The sequence below is a fragment of the Rattus norvegicus genome, chromosome 13, assembly GCF_021556685.1.
Source record: "Rattus norvegicus strain SHRSP/BbbUtx chromosome 13, alternate assembly SHRSP_T2T, whole genome shotgun sequence".
Lineage (NCBI taxonomy): Eukaryota > Metazoa > Chordata > Mammalia > Rodentia > Muridae > Rattus > Rattus norvegicus.
This window is the reverse complement of record NC_141546.1, coordinates 21333383-21353108: the sequence shown is the minus strand read 5'-3', so window position 1 is coordinate 21353108 and position 19726 is coordinate 21333383. Positions and strand designations below refer to the sequence as shown.

At 40.3% G+C, this 19726-nt stretch overlaps 1 protein-coding gene across 1 annotated transcript in view; it reads right to left on the bottom strand.

The window, feature by feature from the left end:
- Positions 1 to 19726, bottom strand: part of Cdh20 (cadherin 20) — a 282518-nt gene that overhangs the window by 14761 nt on the left and 248031 nt on the right. Inside the window, 3 exon segments of the mRNA NM_001012748.2 lie at positions 2579 to 2696; positions 6389 to 6510; positions 10249 to 10385. Of these exon segments, the coding sequence (NP_001012766.2) occupies positions 2579 to 2696; positions 6389 to 6510; positions 10249 to 10385 (377 nt within the window).

Sequence of the window (19726 nt, the reverse complement as noted above, 5' to 3'; positions counted from 1 at the left end):
GACACGCTTGAATGTGGTGTGCTTTTGTTATCCCAGCACTCAGGAGGCCGTGGCAGCTGGACCGCTGAGGCCATCGACGGCCTGTGCTGTAAGTTCCAATCCGGTGAGTTTACACAGAGAGATCTGCTCTCTAAAACATGGTCTGTGCTGTAAGTTCCAGTTCTATGAGTTTACATAGAGAGACCTGCTCTCTAAAAGTCAACGCCAAACAAAAAGATAAAGGGAGAAAGAGGCAGAGTGGGACTGTTGCTTGGTGGTAGGGGGCTTGACCAGCATGTGTGAGATCCTGGGCTTGATCCACAGTCCTCCCGCAGCCCTTACTAAAAAGGCTTTATTGTAATCTAAAAGGGGGACACCGGTGTTGGAAACACACCATATTGGAAGTGGGTCCTAAGAAAAGAAACCTGTGGGATAAACTCATATGGAGGTGAGGCGTTCACTTTTCCTGTAGAAGATGCGCTGGCTTCTGGTTCGGGGAAGCTTTTCAGAGAAGAGTCACCTCCCTTTGTTACAGTCCTGTCATTTTGCCCATCTTTATATGATATTGCTTCTGCGAACAGTCGCCCAAAGTCACCTTGAGGAGCCGAGCAGTCGTTTGCTGCACGTTACTTTTGATGTTAGTTGTATATGGATGAGAGAGTGACACCTAGCTAAAAGTTTGAAGAAAAAACGTAATGCCTGCCTCTCCTCATCCTGGGGATTCTGTCATAAAGCCAACCCCGAGGAGGGTAAAACTATTGTTTTTAGGAGGATTTTCCTATGAAACAGGTAAGTGAATTATTCAAAAGTCTGACTCAAAAACATTCTCGGGAGAGCGGATGAGGGAGTGGGGACTGCTGTTCTTGCTTAGTAACGTAAGTGCTACTTAAGGTGAAGCTCAGAATTTGATCTCCAGCACCTGCACAAATGCGAGGCATGGTGGGCCACCCTTAACCTCAGTGCAGGAGGTGCAAGCAGGGTCCCTGGAGCAAGCTGGCTTGCTAGACTAGCTGAATCAGGAAACTCTGGGGTTAAGTGAGGAGTCCTGCCTCAGTTCAAGGAAGAGCCCTGTGAGGCGAAAGATGGCGCAGGGGTTAAGAGCTCTCACAGAAAAGCTAAGTTCTGCCCTCAGCGCCACTTCAGCTTCAGGGTATCTGATGCCTTCCCCTCCACCCCCCACCACCTGGCACACACATTATTAAAAATAAAAGCCAAAAGGAAAATACCTGATACCAACCTCTGACATATGCACTCCCTATATGTGCCCATACATGTGTACACAGCACATACCACACAAAAACACAAAAATCTCAAGATATTTAATTCTTTTGTAGACATTCTATGGTAATTAAAAGACTGAAGAATACTTCTATCTAAGAGGCTATAGTAATATTTCAAATCTTAAAAATGATGTCTGAGAGGAAGACAAGCTATGCCTAATCTTGACAGTTTTGCTACCCTCTGTTTAGCTGTTACCAAGTCATTCTTAAGATGAGTGTGCTGAAACCCAGAGACATGAGGACACCCAAATCATGTTGATGGCTGCAGAATTAAGAAAATCCTTCATCTGACAGTTAAATGCTTGGTTTCAATTATTCTGACCTTTCCAAGGAAATCTGGCTGGAAAATGTAAGTCCCTCTTTCCCCATTTGAACCTCATGAATAAGCCACAACTCTGAAACCCTCTGCCAATCAGTGTTCGTTGGTGAGGTCCTAGCAGTCTAATTGCAGCAGAAATGTAGTACAGAACGAGCAGTTCTTGCAATGGGAACCCCGCCTGAGTAGCTTTCTGAGCTACAAAGCTGTTTGAAGCAGTGTGACTGTGGATGACCACAGTCTCAGCACTCTGGAGCCTTAGGAAGGAGGATCGTGCATTCCAGGCCAGTGCAGGTTACTTTGCCAGATCTTGTAGCTATAGAAAAAGTGTTTGAGTTCTGTGAATACTATCGTGTTCTTGTATTTGCACTTTGATGCTGCTGGGGCTACTATTGCTGCTGCTGCTGCTGCTCCTGCTGCTGCTGCTGCTGCTGCTGCTGCTGCTGCTGCTCCTGCTGCTGCTGCTGCTGCTGCTGCTGCTCCTGCTGCTGCTGCTGCTGCTGCTCCTGCTGCTGCTGCTGCTGCTGCTGCTGCTGCTGCTGCTGTTATCACCCTTTCGCTTAGCTGTACCTTTTTTGCTATGGGAGATTTTTAACCCCCCACACCCCACTTTTACTGGTTTTTACATCTTTGATTAGAAATGTTCCTTCGCTTTGTTCTCTTTCTCGAGGACACTTTTTTCCCTTAGGCTGTTTCTGTTTTATAGAACATGTAAACGTACTTGCTCTGAATTGGACTGAGGGAAGGAGATCTGTGAACAGCGTCTGTCACACATGGAGCATCAGTAAATGTTTGTCAGCTGAGGAATGGAAGCTGTAGAGACAGCAGAGGGCACTCTTCGTCTTTAATGCAACGTAACGAAACTTGGTAGACTACAAATTCCATTAACATTCTCCCTGTTATTAAAAAACCTGAAAATGTGGCACTGTTTACATGGCGTAGTAACTCAACATGTCCATCTCGAGCAGTGGAGAAGCATCGATAGCTATGTCCGCCTGATTACCTTGGTTGTCCCTGACAGTGAAGTTGGGGTTGTTAGCAGCCTCAGGAGCCAAACTGTAGTAGAAATGTTGACCATTGTGAGGGTCATCTTGATCCACAGCACTCACTGTCTGGATCAGCTGAAGGAGGGACATGAATGAATTCAGGGTGAGTTGGATCCAAAGGAAAAGCAAAGTCCAGTGAAACCTTAAACCTAGAGTACAATAGTAAGCATTTGCCCAGTCAGATGTCCTGACACTAACCTGGAAACCCTCCATGCCTTCACAGAGCTTAGATTAACTAAGCACACTCCTGATCTTGAATATGTTAACAGGTGAAGGATAAATGTGGCCTAAATGCTTCAGTCGCATTAGTCTCACAGCTCGGCCAATTACTTTAAAGTGTTGTAACCTGAAGACAGTGACCGAGCCATGGAATGTCACAAGGTCTGCATACTCTGTATACTACCATGGAATATTGGTAGTTAAGCTGCTATCATAGAGAATCCTCTACTTACGAATAAGCACTCCCTAGACAGCAACTGAAGAGGGCAGTGTTAAGCTATGGAATGTGGATTCAAGAGGCATGGGCCACAGAACAGTCATGCATTGTTAGGAGGAAGGAAGTTAGAAAAGGTGCAGTGCATAAGCCCATTAGGGTGGGAAGCAGACTGCTGTCAGAGGTATGGAGGTGTAGCTTAGCTGGGACAAAACAAACCAAACAAACAGACAAAGAAGACAGAGCTTAGTGTCAGGGAGAATAAGAGTGCTTCCCCTTGATCCCTCTGGCCAAGTTCTGTCTTTTCCAGAATATCCTTCAAAGGAATACCTTTCATGAGGTCTATGGAAACTCATGGGAAGGCATTAAAGAAAGGATGAACTAGACGGTTGGTGCATTAGTTGATAGGCTGTGGTAGGTTTGGGTATGGAAAGAGTTTTTATTAGCTTGTTTCCATTGGTGTGCTCTAACATGCTGTGCTACAGATGATCCTAATCAACTTAGGCCTGGTCCTGTAAACCTGTCATTTCTGCTGGAAATGCTGTTTTTCTTCCAGGATGGAAGTGACTATATCAAATTCAGCTTGAGGGCCCAGGTGGGCATTTAAGATTTTTACAGCATGCTAAAGATTAGAGGGCAAGGGATTTCTGTATACTGCTCAGGTGCTCAAAGGACTTGTTGTTCTGATCTTCGTCTGCCTGTCTCTTCAGGGATTACCTTTATTGTGCTAGCCACCCTACCCATACTTACCACATCCTTTCAGGGCAGCCTGCCAGCAGTGACAAACAGGTGCCTGGAGAATAAAGGTCTCATGCTCCCCTTAAACTTGGGAAAGCTCTAAGCCTAGAACATTGTGAGGATGACAATATATCTTTATTGCAGCTAGACTTTATTTTTGCTTAGTTCCTCTGCTTTTCCTTTTTATAGGTCCCCAAAACATCATATTTCAGAACTCCACCTCAGGGTAAGCCTCCTGAAATAGCTGAATGTTGAATCTGAAGGTGTACGGAATAAAGTAGTAACAAGGTTAAGGGGCCGATGAGCATGGAGATAGTCACATATGGTTCAGACTCATGCCAGTGCTACTCACAGCTGAGGCAATGTCCACCCTAGCTCCATGGACAGGCAAATCCTGTATTTTCATTTTGATTGCCAAATGTAAAGAGATGAAATGTTTTGAATAGATAATAGAGTGGAAAAATTTTAAGACAGATCGTAAAACTGCATATATTGGTGAGTTGGGACTTTGAGGGGTAGGTAGACAGTGTGGTGGGGTTCATGTTGGGAGGGCCCTGGCCAGCACTTGTCTAATATCTTGCTCAGCACTCTGCATCTGTACCCATCAGTCATGCATTTCACCACTGTGTGCCCTTCATCGACTGCGAGGAAGAGGAGAACACATACACACACAGAGGTGAGGTTAGGCTAAGATTAGCCTTATCTAAGGCTGAAGATGACAAATGGGATAGGCTTGTGACACTGTCCTCTAAGTCCAAGTCACAGATAATCTATTTCAAAGTCCTTCACAAAGAACCATTTGTGATGTCCTTGGAAGTGGAGGACACACATGACTCCAAAAACAGGAGTGGTGGTCAGATGTTATGCTCTCGACATAGTGTAGTTTCTGTCCCAACACCTTCACGATAGAAAGTGCTGTGTTTTAAGAAAAGAGGGGGCTTTCTCCATTTGTACTTACCATCATGGCTAAATTTAGCCTCTTTTGCCATGGCATACAATATATTTATATTAAATCTTATTTTATAATGAAACAAAATATGCCATATTGTATGTAGTAATAAAAAAGGATGGTAGAATTTTTTTTCAGAAGCTCAAAACTTGTAGTCAGAACGTTAAAAGCCTATAAGAGCTTGTCCACCCCAACCCAGCATCTTCTGTATTGTGTCTTCTGTTTGACCTTGCTTCATGTGTAACATTATGTACCGAACTGCAGGCTTGTTAATGTGGTTCTTTACAGCCATTACCATGGACCTGCCTTGTTCAACAGAGCTTTTATTGTAACTGTTATTAGGTGGATAATATCTTAGGCCTTCTTAAACCAGAAATTTAATAAATATGGAAATACAATTATCGGAGAATTGAAAAAAAGCTTTTAAGAGTGATGCAGACTATTGCACCACATTATAAGAATCAGTGTTAAGGTCAGTTTGAATTTGAATCACTGCAGGGCTCTCAGCTTTCCAAAAACAAAGTCACTTTCTTTAGATAGAAGACAAAGAAACTCTGGGCTAAGGAGGTTGAAAAGTTCAAGTAAATGTTGGTTCTAGAGACACAGCTTTGTGCAGAGGGCCCTGGGCGATGGTCCAGGTGAGGGGTAAACATGAGTTCAAAGGTGTGTTGTAGTCAGAACCTGAGTTACCATCTGGGCTGAGGTGGACTTCTCAACTCCCGCGTTTTCATAATAAAATGATCTCAATCCATTTGTTCTTCCAGAATTTATAGGACCACAGTATATGCTCTGCGATGGACATTAAGACCCTTAGTGGAGGAAGGAAGCCCAGGACAGCAGAAGAAAGGAGGGTGTGGATGAGCAGGGAGAGGGGGTGCAGTGCCTGACAGATAACCCCGATATTGGCCACTGCAAATGTAGAGCTGCATGCTTCTTAGTTAAATCATTTGAATTTGAAAACCAGGTAGGTTTTAGAAACATACCTCAAAAATATGTTTCTGAAGTTTGTAGAGCTGGGGTTATTTCCATAACCATAATATTTATCCTGTTAGTCAAGTCACAAGAACTGCTAAAGCACTATTCTGACCACATCATGTAATTTGGTCTCCAAGTGGTTATCTTAACAAATAAATGACTAGAACTAGATATAAAGAAATTGGAGACTCCATCTGGTGGGGACATGTTGTTGATCATGAATTCAGCAATTAATTTTATGCTGACTTGATATAAAATAAGTCATTTGGGAAGGAGGGACCTCACTTGGGAAAATGCTTTTATAAGATTGACCTATAGCCAAGTATGTAGAATATTTTATTGATCAGTGATTGATATGGTAACCAGCACACTGTTGGTACTATCATCCCTGAGGAGGTGATCCTGGATTGTATAAGAAATCAGGTCTAGCCAGTCAGGAGGAGCAAGCCAGTAAGCAGCTCTCTTCCTTATGTCTGCATTAGCTCCTGCCTCTAGTGTCTTCCACTGCTTGGGTTACTGCCTTGATTTCCCTGAGAAATGGACTATCACCTGAAAGCATAGGATGGAATAAACCCTTTCCTCCCAGATTACGTTTGGTCATGGTAGTTTGTCACAGTGATGGAAACCCTCCCTAAGACAGTTAGCTGGGACATGCCCAAGTGATCGCCTTACCTGTCCCGCTTTGGCATTTTCACAGATGAAAGCTTCATAGAATCTGGGAAACTCTGGAGCATTGTCATTCACATCTAGGACTTTGATTGTGACAGCAACACTTCCCACTTGGGAGGGGTTGTCTAAAGAGAACATAAGGAACAATGGCAGTGAAAGCCCAGCGAGGCAGAGAGACAGCTGTGTTGATCTGCCTTGTCAAGGAAGGGATTAGATATGTGGAAGTCATAACATGCTCATAGGACATGTGTTCCCTGTTGAGAATGTGACCATGCACACGCTGGGACAAGGAAGTGTCTTCTGTGCGGGTGTTTGTCACCAGGGATTAGACAGAAAAGGGCAACATTTCACTCACTGTTTTTTTTTTCTTCTTCTTCTTTCTGCTATGCTTTTGGTATTCTATTTATTTATTTTAAATGACAGTATTTTCATATAGGTGTAGGAGTAGGCATCCCTGCCACCGTCATAGGTGGAGTTAGTTCTGTCCTTTCACCTTCATGTGGACTCCAGCTCACACTGGTCAGTAAGCTTGTGAGCACTTTAACTGCCGAGCTCTCTCCCGAGCCCGTGAACTTTAATTTTAAGAGAAGCTTTTATGATTTTTATTTCTTCCGCGATGCTCTTGTTTTGTTTCCATATTTTTCCTTGTTAAGATTTGTCATGTGTGTGAGGGTTTTGCTTGCATGTCAGTGCACCATGTTTGTGCCTGGCACCTGCGGAGGTCAGAAGAGGTTGTTGGATTCTCTGCGATTGGAGTTATAGATGCCTGTGAGCCATCGTATGAATCCTGGGAATGGAACCTGGGTTCTTCACAAGAGCGACAAGTGCACTTGCTTAAACATTGATCCAACTCTCTAACCCTATGTATTTTTCTTTATTGTACAATAGTATTTTAAATGCTTTGTGTTCTTTTTCTAACATTCTTTCTCTTTTTCTTTTATTGAATCTTACTAATTCACCTTTGTCCTCATCCCCCTTATTGCTTTTATTATTTTTTACTTACCTGATTAATTAAAATGCATGTGGATATGTGTCTATGTATATGCATGATGTGTGTATAATTCATATAATGCCATGCATGGTATCGTGTGCAGAGGTCACAGGGTAGTTTTGTGAACTCAGTTCTCTCCTTCCATTTTTATGTGGATTCCATAATCAAATTCTGCTTTTGTGATAAATGCATTTACTGACCAAACCGTCTTGCTAGCCTTAATCCATCTACCTTTTAAGCTTATAGATTACTCTACGCTATTTCTTCACTTGCTTGTTTTTGGTTATCGGTGATAGAGTATTTGGCTATAACCCTTTTTATTAGTACTTTTGTATGCTTTAATTTAGTCTTAGTACTACTTAGGTGGCTTATTTTCCCTCTCTTGAGTGGTATTGAAATTGAGCCTTCAAGAAAAGACTGTTTTCCAGACCCAGTAATAAACTGGAAAAGATAACTATACTAACAAATCACAAAATAGAAGCACAATTATGAAGAAGTACGTAACATGCTCTGCCAAAGATCATATCATGTTAATAACTGAATCCAGCAATATTGAAAGAAATGGTTAAAATACCACCCAGAGAATTCAGTTGACTGGTGGTTTGCAAGAGCATACAAACAAGAAGACAATGAGATAAGAAAGTCAGTTCAGAGCCTGGACAAGAAAGCCAAACAGCAAGGAAATTGAGATTTTGATAACAAACACACAGCTGCAATTATTGTAAATGAAAAACAGTAAGTAAACAGCATCCTAGAAAGCATCACTTTCAACATCTGGATTAAACAGTAGAAAGAATATCGTGGGCAGACAATGAAGTTGGGGAAATACTATAATCATCTATCAACATGAAATAAATGACCACAACCACAACTTACAAGAACTCTGAGACATGGAGAAGAGAGCAATCATAGGAATTTATAGGACAGAAGGAGCTGAGATAAAATCTAAAGGCATCGGAAACCTAGCCAGTAAAATTATTGCAGAATGTTCCAAGAAATCAACATCTAAGCTCAAAGGACATTTAGAGTAGCCATGTTCAGTAAAGAACCCGTCATCGTAGTTAGGACACTGAGACAACACAGTGACAAAAATAGTGAAGACTGAAAAAGGGAATCACTAACTTCAAAAGGGCAAACCCACAGAGTAGCACCAGCCTCTCCATTAGAGACCTCAAAGCTAGGAAAGCAGAATGATTATTTGAGAATATTCACTGAAACTAAATAACTGCCACCTGAAATCACTTATGTTCCTCCAAGTTATTGTTCATTGGAATAGCGGAATGAACATAAACTAAAACGGTTTTCGACCACTAAACACACATTGCAGTAGTTGTTTCAATGAATATTCTACTTGGAAGAAAGAAATATAGTCCTGAACATGAGAGGCGAGGAGGGGTAAATGTTGTGAGATGAATAAATAGATGAGTAGATGTGAATGGGGAAGAGCCACTCATGCCCAGCACAGTAAGGCAGAAATAGGAGAGAAAAGTTAAGCAGCACTAAAAGCCAGAAAGAAAAACAGGGAAATTTTTGTAGAAGTCAGAAAACTTTTCTAAAAAGTAAATGTAAATTGCTTTAACTTTTCTATTAAAAAGTACAGACTAGCTGATTAGATAACAACACCAACATCAACAACAAAAAATAAGATGTGGCTGTTCTTTGCAAGGAACTCATCTCATAGGGAAAGGCACACAGGCTGAAAACAAAGGACGGAATTATATACCTCTAACAAGTGAAATCTGGAAGCAAATAGAAATAAACTATGCTTTAAGTATCACTAAAAGACGTAAATAGGGTCACCACAAATTAGGGGAAAGAGTGATCACTTAGGAAGATGCAACGTTTGGAGCCAGGCATGGTGGTGAATGCCTTTCCTTCCAGCATGGAGGTAATGTAGGCAGGCCGCTTCCTCGGGTTGGAGAGCAATCTTTTTTTACCTACCAAGGTCTAGGCTGGGCCAGCGCTACACAGTGAGATTCTGCCTCAAAAAACAACTGGAAGTATATATGCCTTGAATATTGTTGCACAGAATTTCATAAAACAGGCATTATTGGGCATAATAGGACAGAAAGATGCAGGATAAGAGCAGTGGGTGACAACAAGACACCAGTTATAGACCATCTAGATCTAAGCCTCCCCACAGATCTAATGGCATTTCTAGATATCTACATAATATTTCGCCCAACATATGTCTAATATACATGCTTTTGGCAGCACGTGGATCTTTCTCGAAAATAAAGTTAGGTTACAAAACATGTTCTAAGAAATAAAAAAAATGAGCCTAAAGTAATTTCTGCTATCAGATCACCCTGTAATAAAAACACCTAGAAATCAATGGCAAGAGAACCCATAGAAACTTGGAATTGAAATCAAACAATATACTCTTCAATAATCTTAATTGAAATCTAGAATCAAAACAAAATGGGAAATGGGAAGAGAACTTACCAGAACTTTAGTGATGCAGGAAAAGGAGTTCTAATACAGTTGCTGTTTTGTTTTTTTTGTTTTTTGTTTGTTTTTGTTATTTTTGCTAATCTGAAACTTGAAAAGAACAAAGCTATAGTTTTGTGGTTCTGCTTCTTAGAACTGGCATCACTGTTAGAAAGGCGTTCTTTTCTCTAGGCCTTCCCAGTCATACACATGTAATTTCTGACTCATATATAGAACTCTTTCACATAAAACATCTGAACTCAACGATGTACCTCAACCATAAAATGAGCTAAGGACTAAATCACACGACCATTTATTTGTAGAATGTATAATTTCAGTCTCTCCTCTGGACTGTATTGTTTGTTCCAAGGTCTAGACACTTTCACTTTCTATATCTTTACATTTTGTAACTCTGGGGAGACCAATAAATTGTGTTACTTACTCATTTCCATAGCAAGAACAGTTATATTATGCCAAGAAAACTCTTCTCTGTCTAGTGGTCTTGCAGTCATTAGAGCACCTGTTGTAATGTCAACATAGAAAAATCTTCCAGGGTCGCTGCCTCTGTCAATGGAGTATCTGCAAAGATAGGGATTGTGTACCTTATTTTCATTCGGATAAACATGAGAGCATAGCACATGGGGGAAGTGAGTATATACACGGTGGTAAAAATGGTTCAGTCTCCTCTGCACTGTGCTTGTGTGGAACACTGTGGGTCTATCATGCTTAAGAGGAACGAAAGAGCCCGTTTTACTACTTAAAATATCTTAAGATGAAATAAACAGAGCACCGAGAATCTTACTGTAGATTTAATTTACATAATAAGCAATTTATGCTATTTAATGTTTAAAACTACTCCGAGAATTTTGGAGTGCCCTCAATATCAGCCTCTAGTTATATGTGCTTGAAATGCAGCTACGTTCTCAAATGTTATTCTGAAGTTTGAAAAAGAGAAAAGCTATAGTCTTATGGTTCTGCTTCTTAGAACTGGTCTCACTGTTGGGGAAAAAAAGCTTTGTTCCAGGCCTTCTTCGTCATAAACATGTAATGATTCAACGCCTGACTGACACGGAATTTGCTAGCTGAAGGTTCCTTACATAGGATATTTTTAGTAGGATAGGCAGGTATATTTAGATTGCTGGTTGTAAATAAAGCAGAGTTTTGTACATTTGTTGGGGCTAATCTGCTGGAAGCTATCATATGACCTTCAAATTCTGAAGACCATTATAATTAGATCTTCAAGAAAACAAAGGTCGGCTTGCTCAGGCCACAAACCTTACTTGTTCCCACTGTGTGTGCCAGTCTGGACCAATGTGCATTTTATGTAGAAAAGAAAGATCTTACAGGCATTTACATGGGACAGTCTCAAACCTCCACAAAGGAGAAATCACATGACTCCGTTTGCTGTTGCTCTTTTGACTCTTTAGTGACCTTGGTTGTGAGTAAGATCTGTGATTCGTGTTCAGTCTGACTTGGCAACCTGGTTGTCTCTGTTCACCAGTATCATCTCCTCTGCCCTCCATCTTGGGAGATGAAGGAAAGCTCCTGTGTCAGGATGTTTAAAAATAAGGGATGTTGATAATTGATCGAGTACCACCATACATCTCGTGTACACCTTGGTGAAGGTTAGCAATTTGTTATTTTTATTTAGAGATTATGTACTTTAGGATATAATATAATATTTCCCTATCTATCTTGGGGAATTAAAAAGTAGGCTAACATACATTTCATCTCATATGTGGCAAAATGTTTATAATTATTTTTCTGTAAATTTGAAATATGCAGTAGATAATTAGTTACTGTCGGTACAATAGATCCTTAGATCTTCCCGTGTAACTGGAACTTTGTTTCCCTCAGTCAGAAATCTCCTCTCTTTCTCCATCAGCCTTGCTGGCCCAAGCCTGTGATAACCACCATTCCCCTCCCTTTGTCTATTCAACATTTCAGATTAGACATCTAAGTAAGATCATGAGCTATTTGCCTTTCTGTGATTGGCTTATTTCACACATATAATGTTCTCTAAATTCATTCGTGTTACTGTAAATGACAGAATTTCCTTCTTTTTAAGGGCTGAGTGGTATTCTCCTGTGTATGTATAAAACACCATATTAGAAAATCCATTCATCTGTTGAAAAGCACTTAGGTTTTTTCCGTACCTCAGCTTTGTGAATAATGTGGCAGTTAACATGGAAATGAAGATGATGCTTCTACACACGGATGGTAATTCCTTTGGATATATGCCCAGAAACCGGATGGCTGGATCATATGATAGTTCTAGTGTTTTGAGAAATCACCACATTGCTTTTTAAGATGGCTGTGTTAACTGGTATCCCTTCCACAAGGTACAGTTTTCCCTTTTCTGAACATCGTTTTTTACATTTCATTTTTTGGGGAATGGTTATTCTAATGGGTGAGGCACCTTCTCATTCTGACTCATATAAGAGTGATAGAGTTTCCCATATATTTTCAGGGCTCTTGTACATATTGAAATATTGTCTGGTCAGATACTCTGACACTTCTGAAAATAAGATTATTTGTCCTGGCATTGAAATAAAACCCAAAGCCAAAGTAATCAAAGCAGTGCAGTATGGGCCTAGGAATATGCTCAAAGGAACAAGGGTAAAAGCCTAAAAACAAATGCATATATGTCAGGAGCACAAAGGTCCTTGTGCCCACAGGTCTCCAGGTGACCCAGGAATATTAATACAGGATTGTTATTTCAAAGGGAAGGACACACAACCTATTTGTCCAGAGAGGTAGGAATTGAAGGTGGTTGATTAGCCGCCTGGTAATCTGTGCTATCTGTTTGCCCAGGCCTTATCAAGCTCCCATAACCAGACTGGATGTGGCTAGTAATCTAAATGACTCTTATCTCCAGGGGTTCCCCAAGCTCCCACAACCAGGACAGAAGCAGTTAATAGACTAAAATGACCTCTACACTAATTGTATGATGGAGACCAGGCCAGAGTCTTCCTTTGGTCCTTAAATCAGCACAGGCAGCCTATGTGTAGAACCCATCTCCTTGGAAGAAATTACATGTGTCCTGAATTGAGTATTAATGTAATTATATTTCCATGTGCACTGGAGATTGTAATATAACAGTAAGCTTTCCCGCCAAATTGTACTGTTTTAAAAATACTGACCGTGAACTGTCTGATACGAGACTTCCTTAAGTCAATCTGAACTGAGTTTTCATTCTCCTCTCTGCAGTTTGCATCTCTGCTTGGATACCTGCAGGCTCTCCCTCGCATATATTTATGATCAATTCACCTGAACTTTTTTGTAAAGGTAACTATATATATATACATATATATACATATATATACATGTATATACATGTATATACATATATATACATATATATACATATATATACATATATATATATATATATATATATATATATATATATATAGTGTGGTGAAAGAACAGACCTTGATGACTACTAGAAGAATATTATATAACATTGGTCTGGGGCATGAAATAACCCTAATGGCATAGCGGCAGAAAGAGCAAAAGTAAACAAATGAAATTAAGTGAAACTGAATATTCTACACAGCAAAGGAAACATTCAAAAGATGAAAGAAAAGCCAAGGTTTAGGGGAAGTATAAGAAGCTAGTGTTCCAAATGCACAAGTGTCCTGTTCTTCAAAGGCCAATGATTGTAATAATTGCTGTGTGTTTAATGGTTGTCATCTTGCTGTGCATTTAATACACAGCTTCTTTTCATATACGCCTATCTTTGGAAAATTATCCTTACCATCAGATGAGCAAACTGAAGATCAGGAAAATTAAGTCACTTTCAACTAAGATTTAAAACCATCTATGTGGAGTTCCAGGTGTTCTTAGAGATCACTTTAAAACAGAGAACAGAGAAAATATTGAGTTCAAGATTTTAGTAAAAGTTGGCAGAAATTGCAGTGTGTTTTAAAGTTCTTGAGGTGGAAAATTGCAATTTTCTAAAGAGTTTAATTTGAATTATAAGTGCATGGATTGTGTATCTTTGTGGGTGTGTGTGTATGTGTACTGCAGCTTGTTGAGTTGTGAAATGAGTATGGTTGATTGTGACCAGCACTGAAAAAATGTGATAGAATGAAAGATACACATGGCAAATTATCACATGTAGTGAGGGTAAATATTGATGTAAAGTTTTTAATCTATCTATCTATCTATCTATCTATCTATCTATCTATCTATCTTCTATCTATCCATCTATCTATCTGAATGTATATGAATTTTTTTCTTCAGACGTATACATTTCTTTGGAGATTCACAATTTTCACTCAGAGAGTCCAGGTTTAAAGAGGCAGCGGATGAGTAGGAGCCAGAGACGTTGAAGTCACTTCAGTTATGAATTAAGATGAAATAACTTCTGTTATGTCTTCAATCCTAAGGAGTTTAAGGAAGCTAATTAACCTCTCTGCTTGTGATCCTGTTTAAGAAATGTTTATTATTTGCGAGACTTGGCTTAGCATATCCAATGTAGTGAGTCACCTATCCCCGTAAGAACACCACTGGCAGGCATTATGATCATTTCTGTTTTACAGATAAGAACATCTCAAGGCTTAAGAGGCTTAAGAGGGTCACACGATTGGGAATCAAATGTAGGCAGTTCTAGCTCCTTAGACATGAATTATAGAAGATTGCCCAAGGGCATAGTCTTATCTCTTCAAGATGAGACATGATAACAAATGGTTAACTTTTTAATAAAAACACTTGTGTACTTACAAGATTATTTTACAGTAAGCTCCTGAAATGTTTTTGTGGGTATACTTGTAATTTAGCCTCAAACTTCACCAGCTGCTCTAAGAGTTGAATTTTCTCTTAGGAAACAGAGTTGGCTAATGACATTCTCTTCTTTCAGCGCTCAGACACACGAAAAGCCCCACATTTGGTCCACAGAGCATAAATTGGATGGGAGCTCTCCAGGCTGTAGGTTTATTGCTGGGGTTTGGGGGAGCAGCCCATTACCAACCAGAAACCTACCCCTACCATGGCAAATGTCACAGATGGCACGGGACATGGAGAGCTAGAAATAACCAACACACAAGACCCTTGACAGCATTGCCTGGTCGACACAGCAGGAGCCTGCCATACAGAGCTTCTCCCATCAAGTAGAACGCCCCTTCAGTTTCCCAAGCCAGGCTACAGTGAGGGGATAATGACCTTCATTTCTCTGAATGGGGCACTGGGCCAACTTCCAGGGTACAGGAGAACAAATGGAAAGTTCAGATACAGATGGAAAATGAGGAAATTGGGACCAAGTAGTGGATCCTAAAGGTGGTTTTCCTGTCTCCAACTGTTCTTACCTATTATGAACAGAATCTGTTTAGCACACACACGCAAAGCTGCCTGGAGCAGACAATATTGACATTTGTCTGCTTGGGTGAGGGGATCTCTGTCGTGAGTACGCTTGCTGGAGTCCCACACTTCAGGATGCTGCAGAAAGCCTGGCTTCCAGACCAGCAGAAGCCACTTTTACTGGCTAAATGGCTTAGTGTCCTCCTCTTTTTTCTTTCTTTTTTTTCAGTATTTATCGATGATAGAGGGGATCTAAGTATTGAAGTTTTCATATGCAAATAAATAAATCTACAGGGTTTGGGGCCTTACCATCGAGGCCCTGTGTGTGTGTGTGTGTGTGTGTGTGTGTGTGTGTGTGTGTGTATGCACTGTTACTGATCAGTGTGACTCCTAATTAGATCTTGATTCCAGCGATTATCACAGAGAGTTATACAGTCAAAATCTTGGAGATGATATGGAAATACACTGTTCAGTTGATATTCTATTTTAGAACTTAGATGTTTCATTTACATCTGTGCTCATTTTATTTGTCTTTGCCATGAAGCTGTGTCCCCCATGGTAGCCCCACGTTACCTTCTTTGATATGAAAACTAACTGCTATATCATCAAATAATAGATATGTAATTAACAAGTCATAATCACAAAGCCTATAATCATGTTTTATCTGAAAATATGAATTTGTGATATGAATTTTTGTTTTCATTATTATAGGGGGCATTATGGTTTTACTTATGTTACCTTATAACATAAGGCTTACGATTAAAATGCAAATTTATAAAGTTTTTATAATTCAGAAATATTTGTTGTTTTTTTTTAAATTAAAGAACTAAAGTTACTTTTAGCCATTTTGATGCTTGAACATGTAATGTGTTAGCCAGAGGGAGCAGATCCCTCCCACCCCGTGTAGCTATCCCCTGGAGGAAACCATTCTTGTTAAACTCTAAAAGCACATTTTCATTAAATACAAAACGGCACCAGATGAGGGAAGCAGCCAGGTGACAGAAAAGGCATTGATAAATGGGGGTGTGTTTAAAAGGTTTTATCTGTACTAAAGCTCCAGATTCATTTTACTGCGTAGCTTTCAACAATTAATGTGACAGATGGCCTCAAACAGCCTTGGAATTCTAATCATTTGTGAATCTGGCTTCAGAGGCTTGGCAGTGGCTGTGGAAGGTTGGGGTGTCAGCCTGTCAACCAGCTGTTTACACTTTGTTTCCAGAGTGAACCCGAAATAGCAAAGACTGTAATTCTCCAGTCTTGAGGGGGAAGCATCTTGGGTGGAATCTTCAATAGCAAAACATACCTCGGAGAGACAGAGATGAAGGACTATGTGTAGTATAGAGGATTCTCTGGCCACTTTGTCTGCAATCAAAACTACTAAACTGAGGAGGTGTTTCTATGTCCGTTTTTTCTATATAAGAAATATATTGAGTGATAAATTTGATGTATGATATGTTCCTACTTTGATTGTTCATTTTATTATTTTTTGAGATCAGGGAGTCACTGTATATAACTATACAGGGTACCACTGTATAGTTGTATAGCTCTGACTAGCCTGGAACTCACTATGTAGGTCACACTTGAGGCTTTCTTTCTCTGCCTTCCAAGTGCTGTGGTCATACATATGCGCTATAAGAAACTTGGTCTTTTCCATTTGTTTTAAACATAAAAATGCTGAAAGCTAATAAAACTTGAAAGAATGTACAATGAATATATTTACAACCAAGTGATTTCAAATTACAAAAACAAGTAGTCTTTCTATATACAAGTGATAAACTCTCTGATGAAGGAAGGAGGGAGAAATTCATTCACCACCACTTAAAAATACCCAGGGCTAAAACTAACCTGAAGAAGTTAAAGATCTTTATAATGAAAACTTTGAAATAGAGAAGAAGGCACTAGAATATAAAAAAAATTCTCTACTCAGATCGATAGAATTAGTATTGTAAGAATGGCCACATGACAGAGATCTAAGATTCACTGTAATCCCCATCAAAACTCCAATTACATTCTTCACAGAGCTAGAAAAACCAATTTTCGAATTCATCTGGAAGCAAAATGTTTATGTCCATAGACTGGTGCTGCTGTCAGCTGCTATGGCAACTGGAGAGGCTTATAACAGGTCAAAATGATGAGACTAAGTGATCACTGGATATTCAACTACAAGAAAGCATCTGCATGTCCCCTGCAATGCTCAAGGAACGTTGTGGAGGAGGGGACAGGAAGGATTTAAGAGCTGGAAGAAGTGATGGAGAGTTCAGAAACGTTACCCTCTAAGCATGACATGGCTACTACATGCTTGAGTCACAGCAGCTATGATCACCTGCTGAAGACTGGCCCTACCTGTATGATGCCATGGAAGGGGGAGGGTTCCTGAGTCTTCAGCCTTATCTACAAATCTACATGAAGTTAATGATTGCAGGAGGAGGGAGAAACATTTTCCTCAGAGGTGTAGCCACTAGAAAACTGCTCATACTGTAAATAACCCTACACCCATGATCCTGTAGGCAACTTCACAAAACCTACTGGGTACTCCTAATCTAGAGAAAACCTCTAACACCAAGCAACTAAGCAACCAAGCACCAGGCAACCAATCAATCAAAATAACAAATTCCCCAAGGCCATGAAAGCAGAAGGGGGACTAATTGGGAGAAGGAAGAGGATCAGTGAGACTGGGACGGGGACAACAGAGGGCAATAGGAAGTGTGAGTGGTAGAGCACATTGTATTCATCTACAGAAATTTCAGAGGGAAGGCCATTGTTACGGAAGTTTCATAACATATACTAATAAGAGCAAAGAAGAATACTAAACGTGCAAAGCGATACCAAGCTCTGTTGGAGGTATCATAATTCCTGATGTCAAATTATACTAAAGAACCGTAGTAACAAAATAATCATGGTCCTGGCACAAAAACACACATGTAACCCACACAGTAGAAAGTAGAACCCAGAAACAAACCCAGACAGCTGTAGCCACCTGACTTTTTTTTTTTTTACAAACTTGTCAAAAATCATATATTAGAAAAGAAACAAGCTCTTCGATAAATGATTCTGAGAACAGTAAATATCAGGGCACTGGATGGAGAAACTAGGGTCATGTCTTCCCCCTTTACAGAAATCAGCTCTAAATGGATCACAGACCTTCCTGTGAGGAGAAGCCTAAAACCTTGAAACTGCCAGTGAAAAATCCAGGCAGTGTATTTCAAGATACAGATATGGGAAGGAATCCAACTCCAGAGGGCAGATCTGAGAACTGGCAAATATGATTACAGGAAGGCAAGCGGCTTCTGCAAAGCAAAAGAAACAATCTCCATGGCAAATAGGTACCCTATGCAAGGGAGAGGTCTGTTCCAGCCATTCGTCAGCTAGGAGGTCAATGTCTAGAATCCATGGAGAGGTAAAAATATTAAATACCAGTGATCCCTTCAAATCATCCAAGTTGAAGAATAGGCTAATAAAATGAACTGACAGTTCTCAAAAGAAGAAATAAAAGTGGGCAATAAGTATTTGAAAGTGTGTTCAATACTCTTAGCCATCAGGGAAAGCAAATTATAACTACTTTGAGATTGCATTTCATCTCCAGAAAACAAACAGGAAATGCTGCTGGGGATACAGAGAAAGGAGACCCTCAGGCATTGCTGGTGGAAGTGTAGCCTGCTGCAGCTACTGTGGGAATCAGTGTGAAAGTTTCCCCAAAACCAAAAATGGAGCTACCGTGGGACCCAGCTGCATCTTCTCGGGGTGCTTGTCCAAAGGACTCCAAGTCAACATGCAACAGAGATCCTTGCACAGTCGTTCTGTTGCTGCTCTATTCATAATAGCTACACTGTGGGACCAGCCTGGACATCTATTCACCCATGAGCAGATAGAGAACATACGACTAAGATACACAGTGGAGTTTGTTCATCCACGACAAGAGCAAAACGAAATCATAGCATTTTTAGGAATGTAGATGAAGTCGGAGTTCGTGGTATGCAAAATAAACTGGACAAACCAGACTCATGTTTACTCAGACATGTGGAATCTAGATTTAAATGTGTGTGTGTGTGTGTGTGTGTGTCTGAGCGTGTGCATGTGTGCATGTGTGAGTATCTACACGTGTGAGTGCTTACATGTGTATGTATGTAATGTGTAGGTCTGTGTGTGTGTGAGGTCTGTGTGGTGTGTATGTATGTTTGTGTGTGTGTGTGTTTGTGTGTGTTGTATGTGTGATTTTGTGTGTATGTGCTTGCTTGCTTATGCGTGTTAGTGGGAATGTGACAGACCACAAGGAAAAGAAAATATCTTACAGGAGGGAACTGCGATAGTGACAGCACTCGGATATGAAAGCAAGAGGAAGTTTGTGTGGGAAGAAGTGGACATGGAGTAAAGGGCAGTAGGGTAAGGATGAATAAGAATAAAGTACGGACACATAAAAGTGCTATAAAAGCCATCACTTTGTGTGCCGACTGAAAAGACTAATAGAGTTTGAAAAGAGGAGTGATTTCAAAGAGTTTGACATGGTGTGTGTGTGTGTGTGTGTGTGTGTGTGTGTGTGTGTGTGTGTGTGTGTGATTCAGGTTGTTTTGTATTGGTGGGTCTACTCTTGGGCTGTTTGTATCACATCCGTAGGACATTTA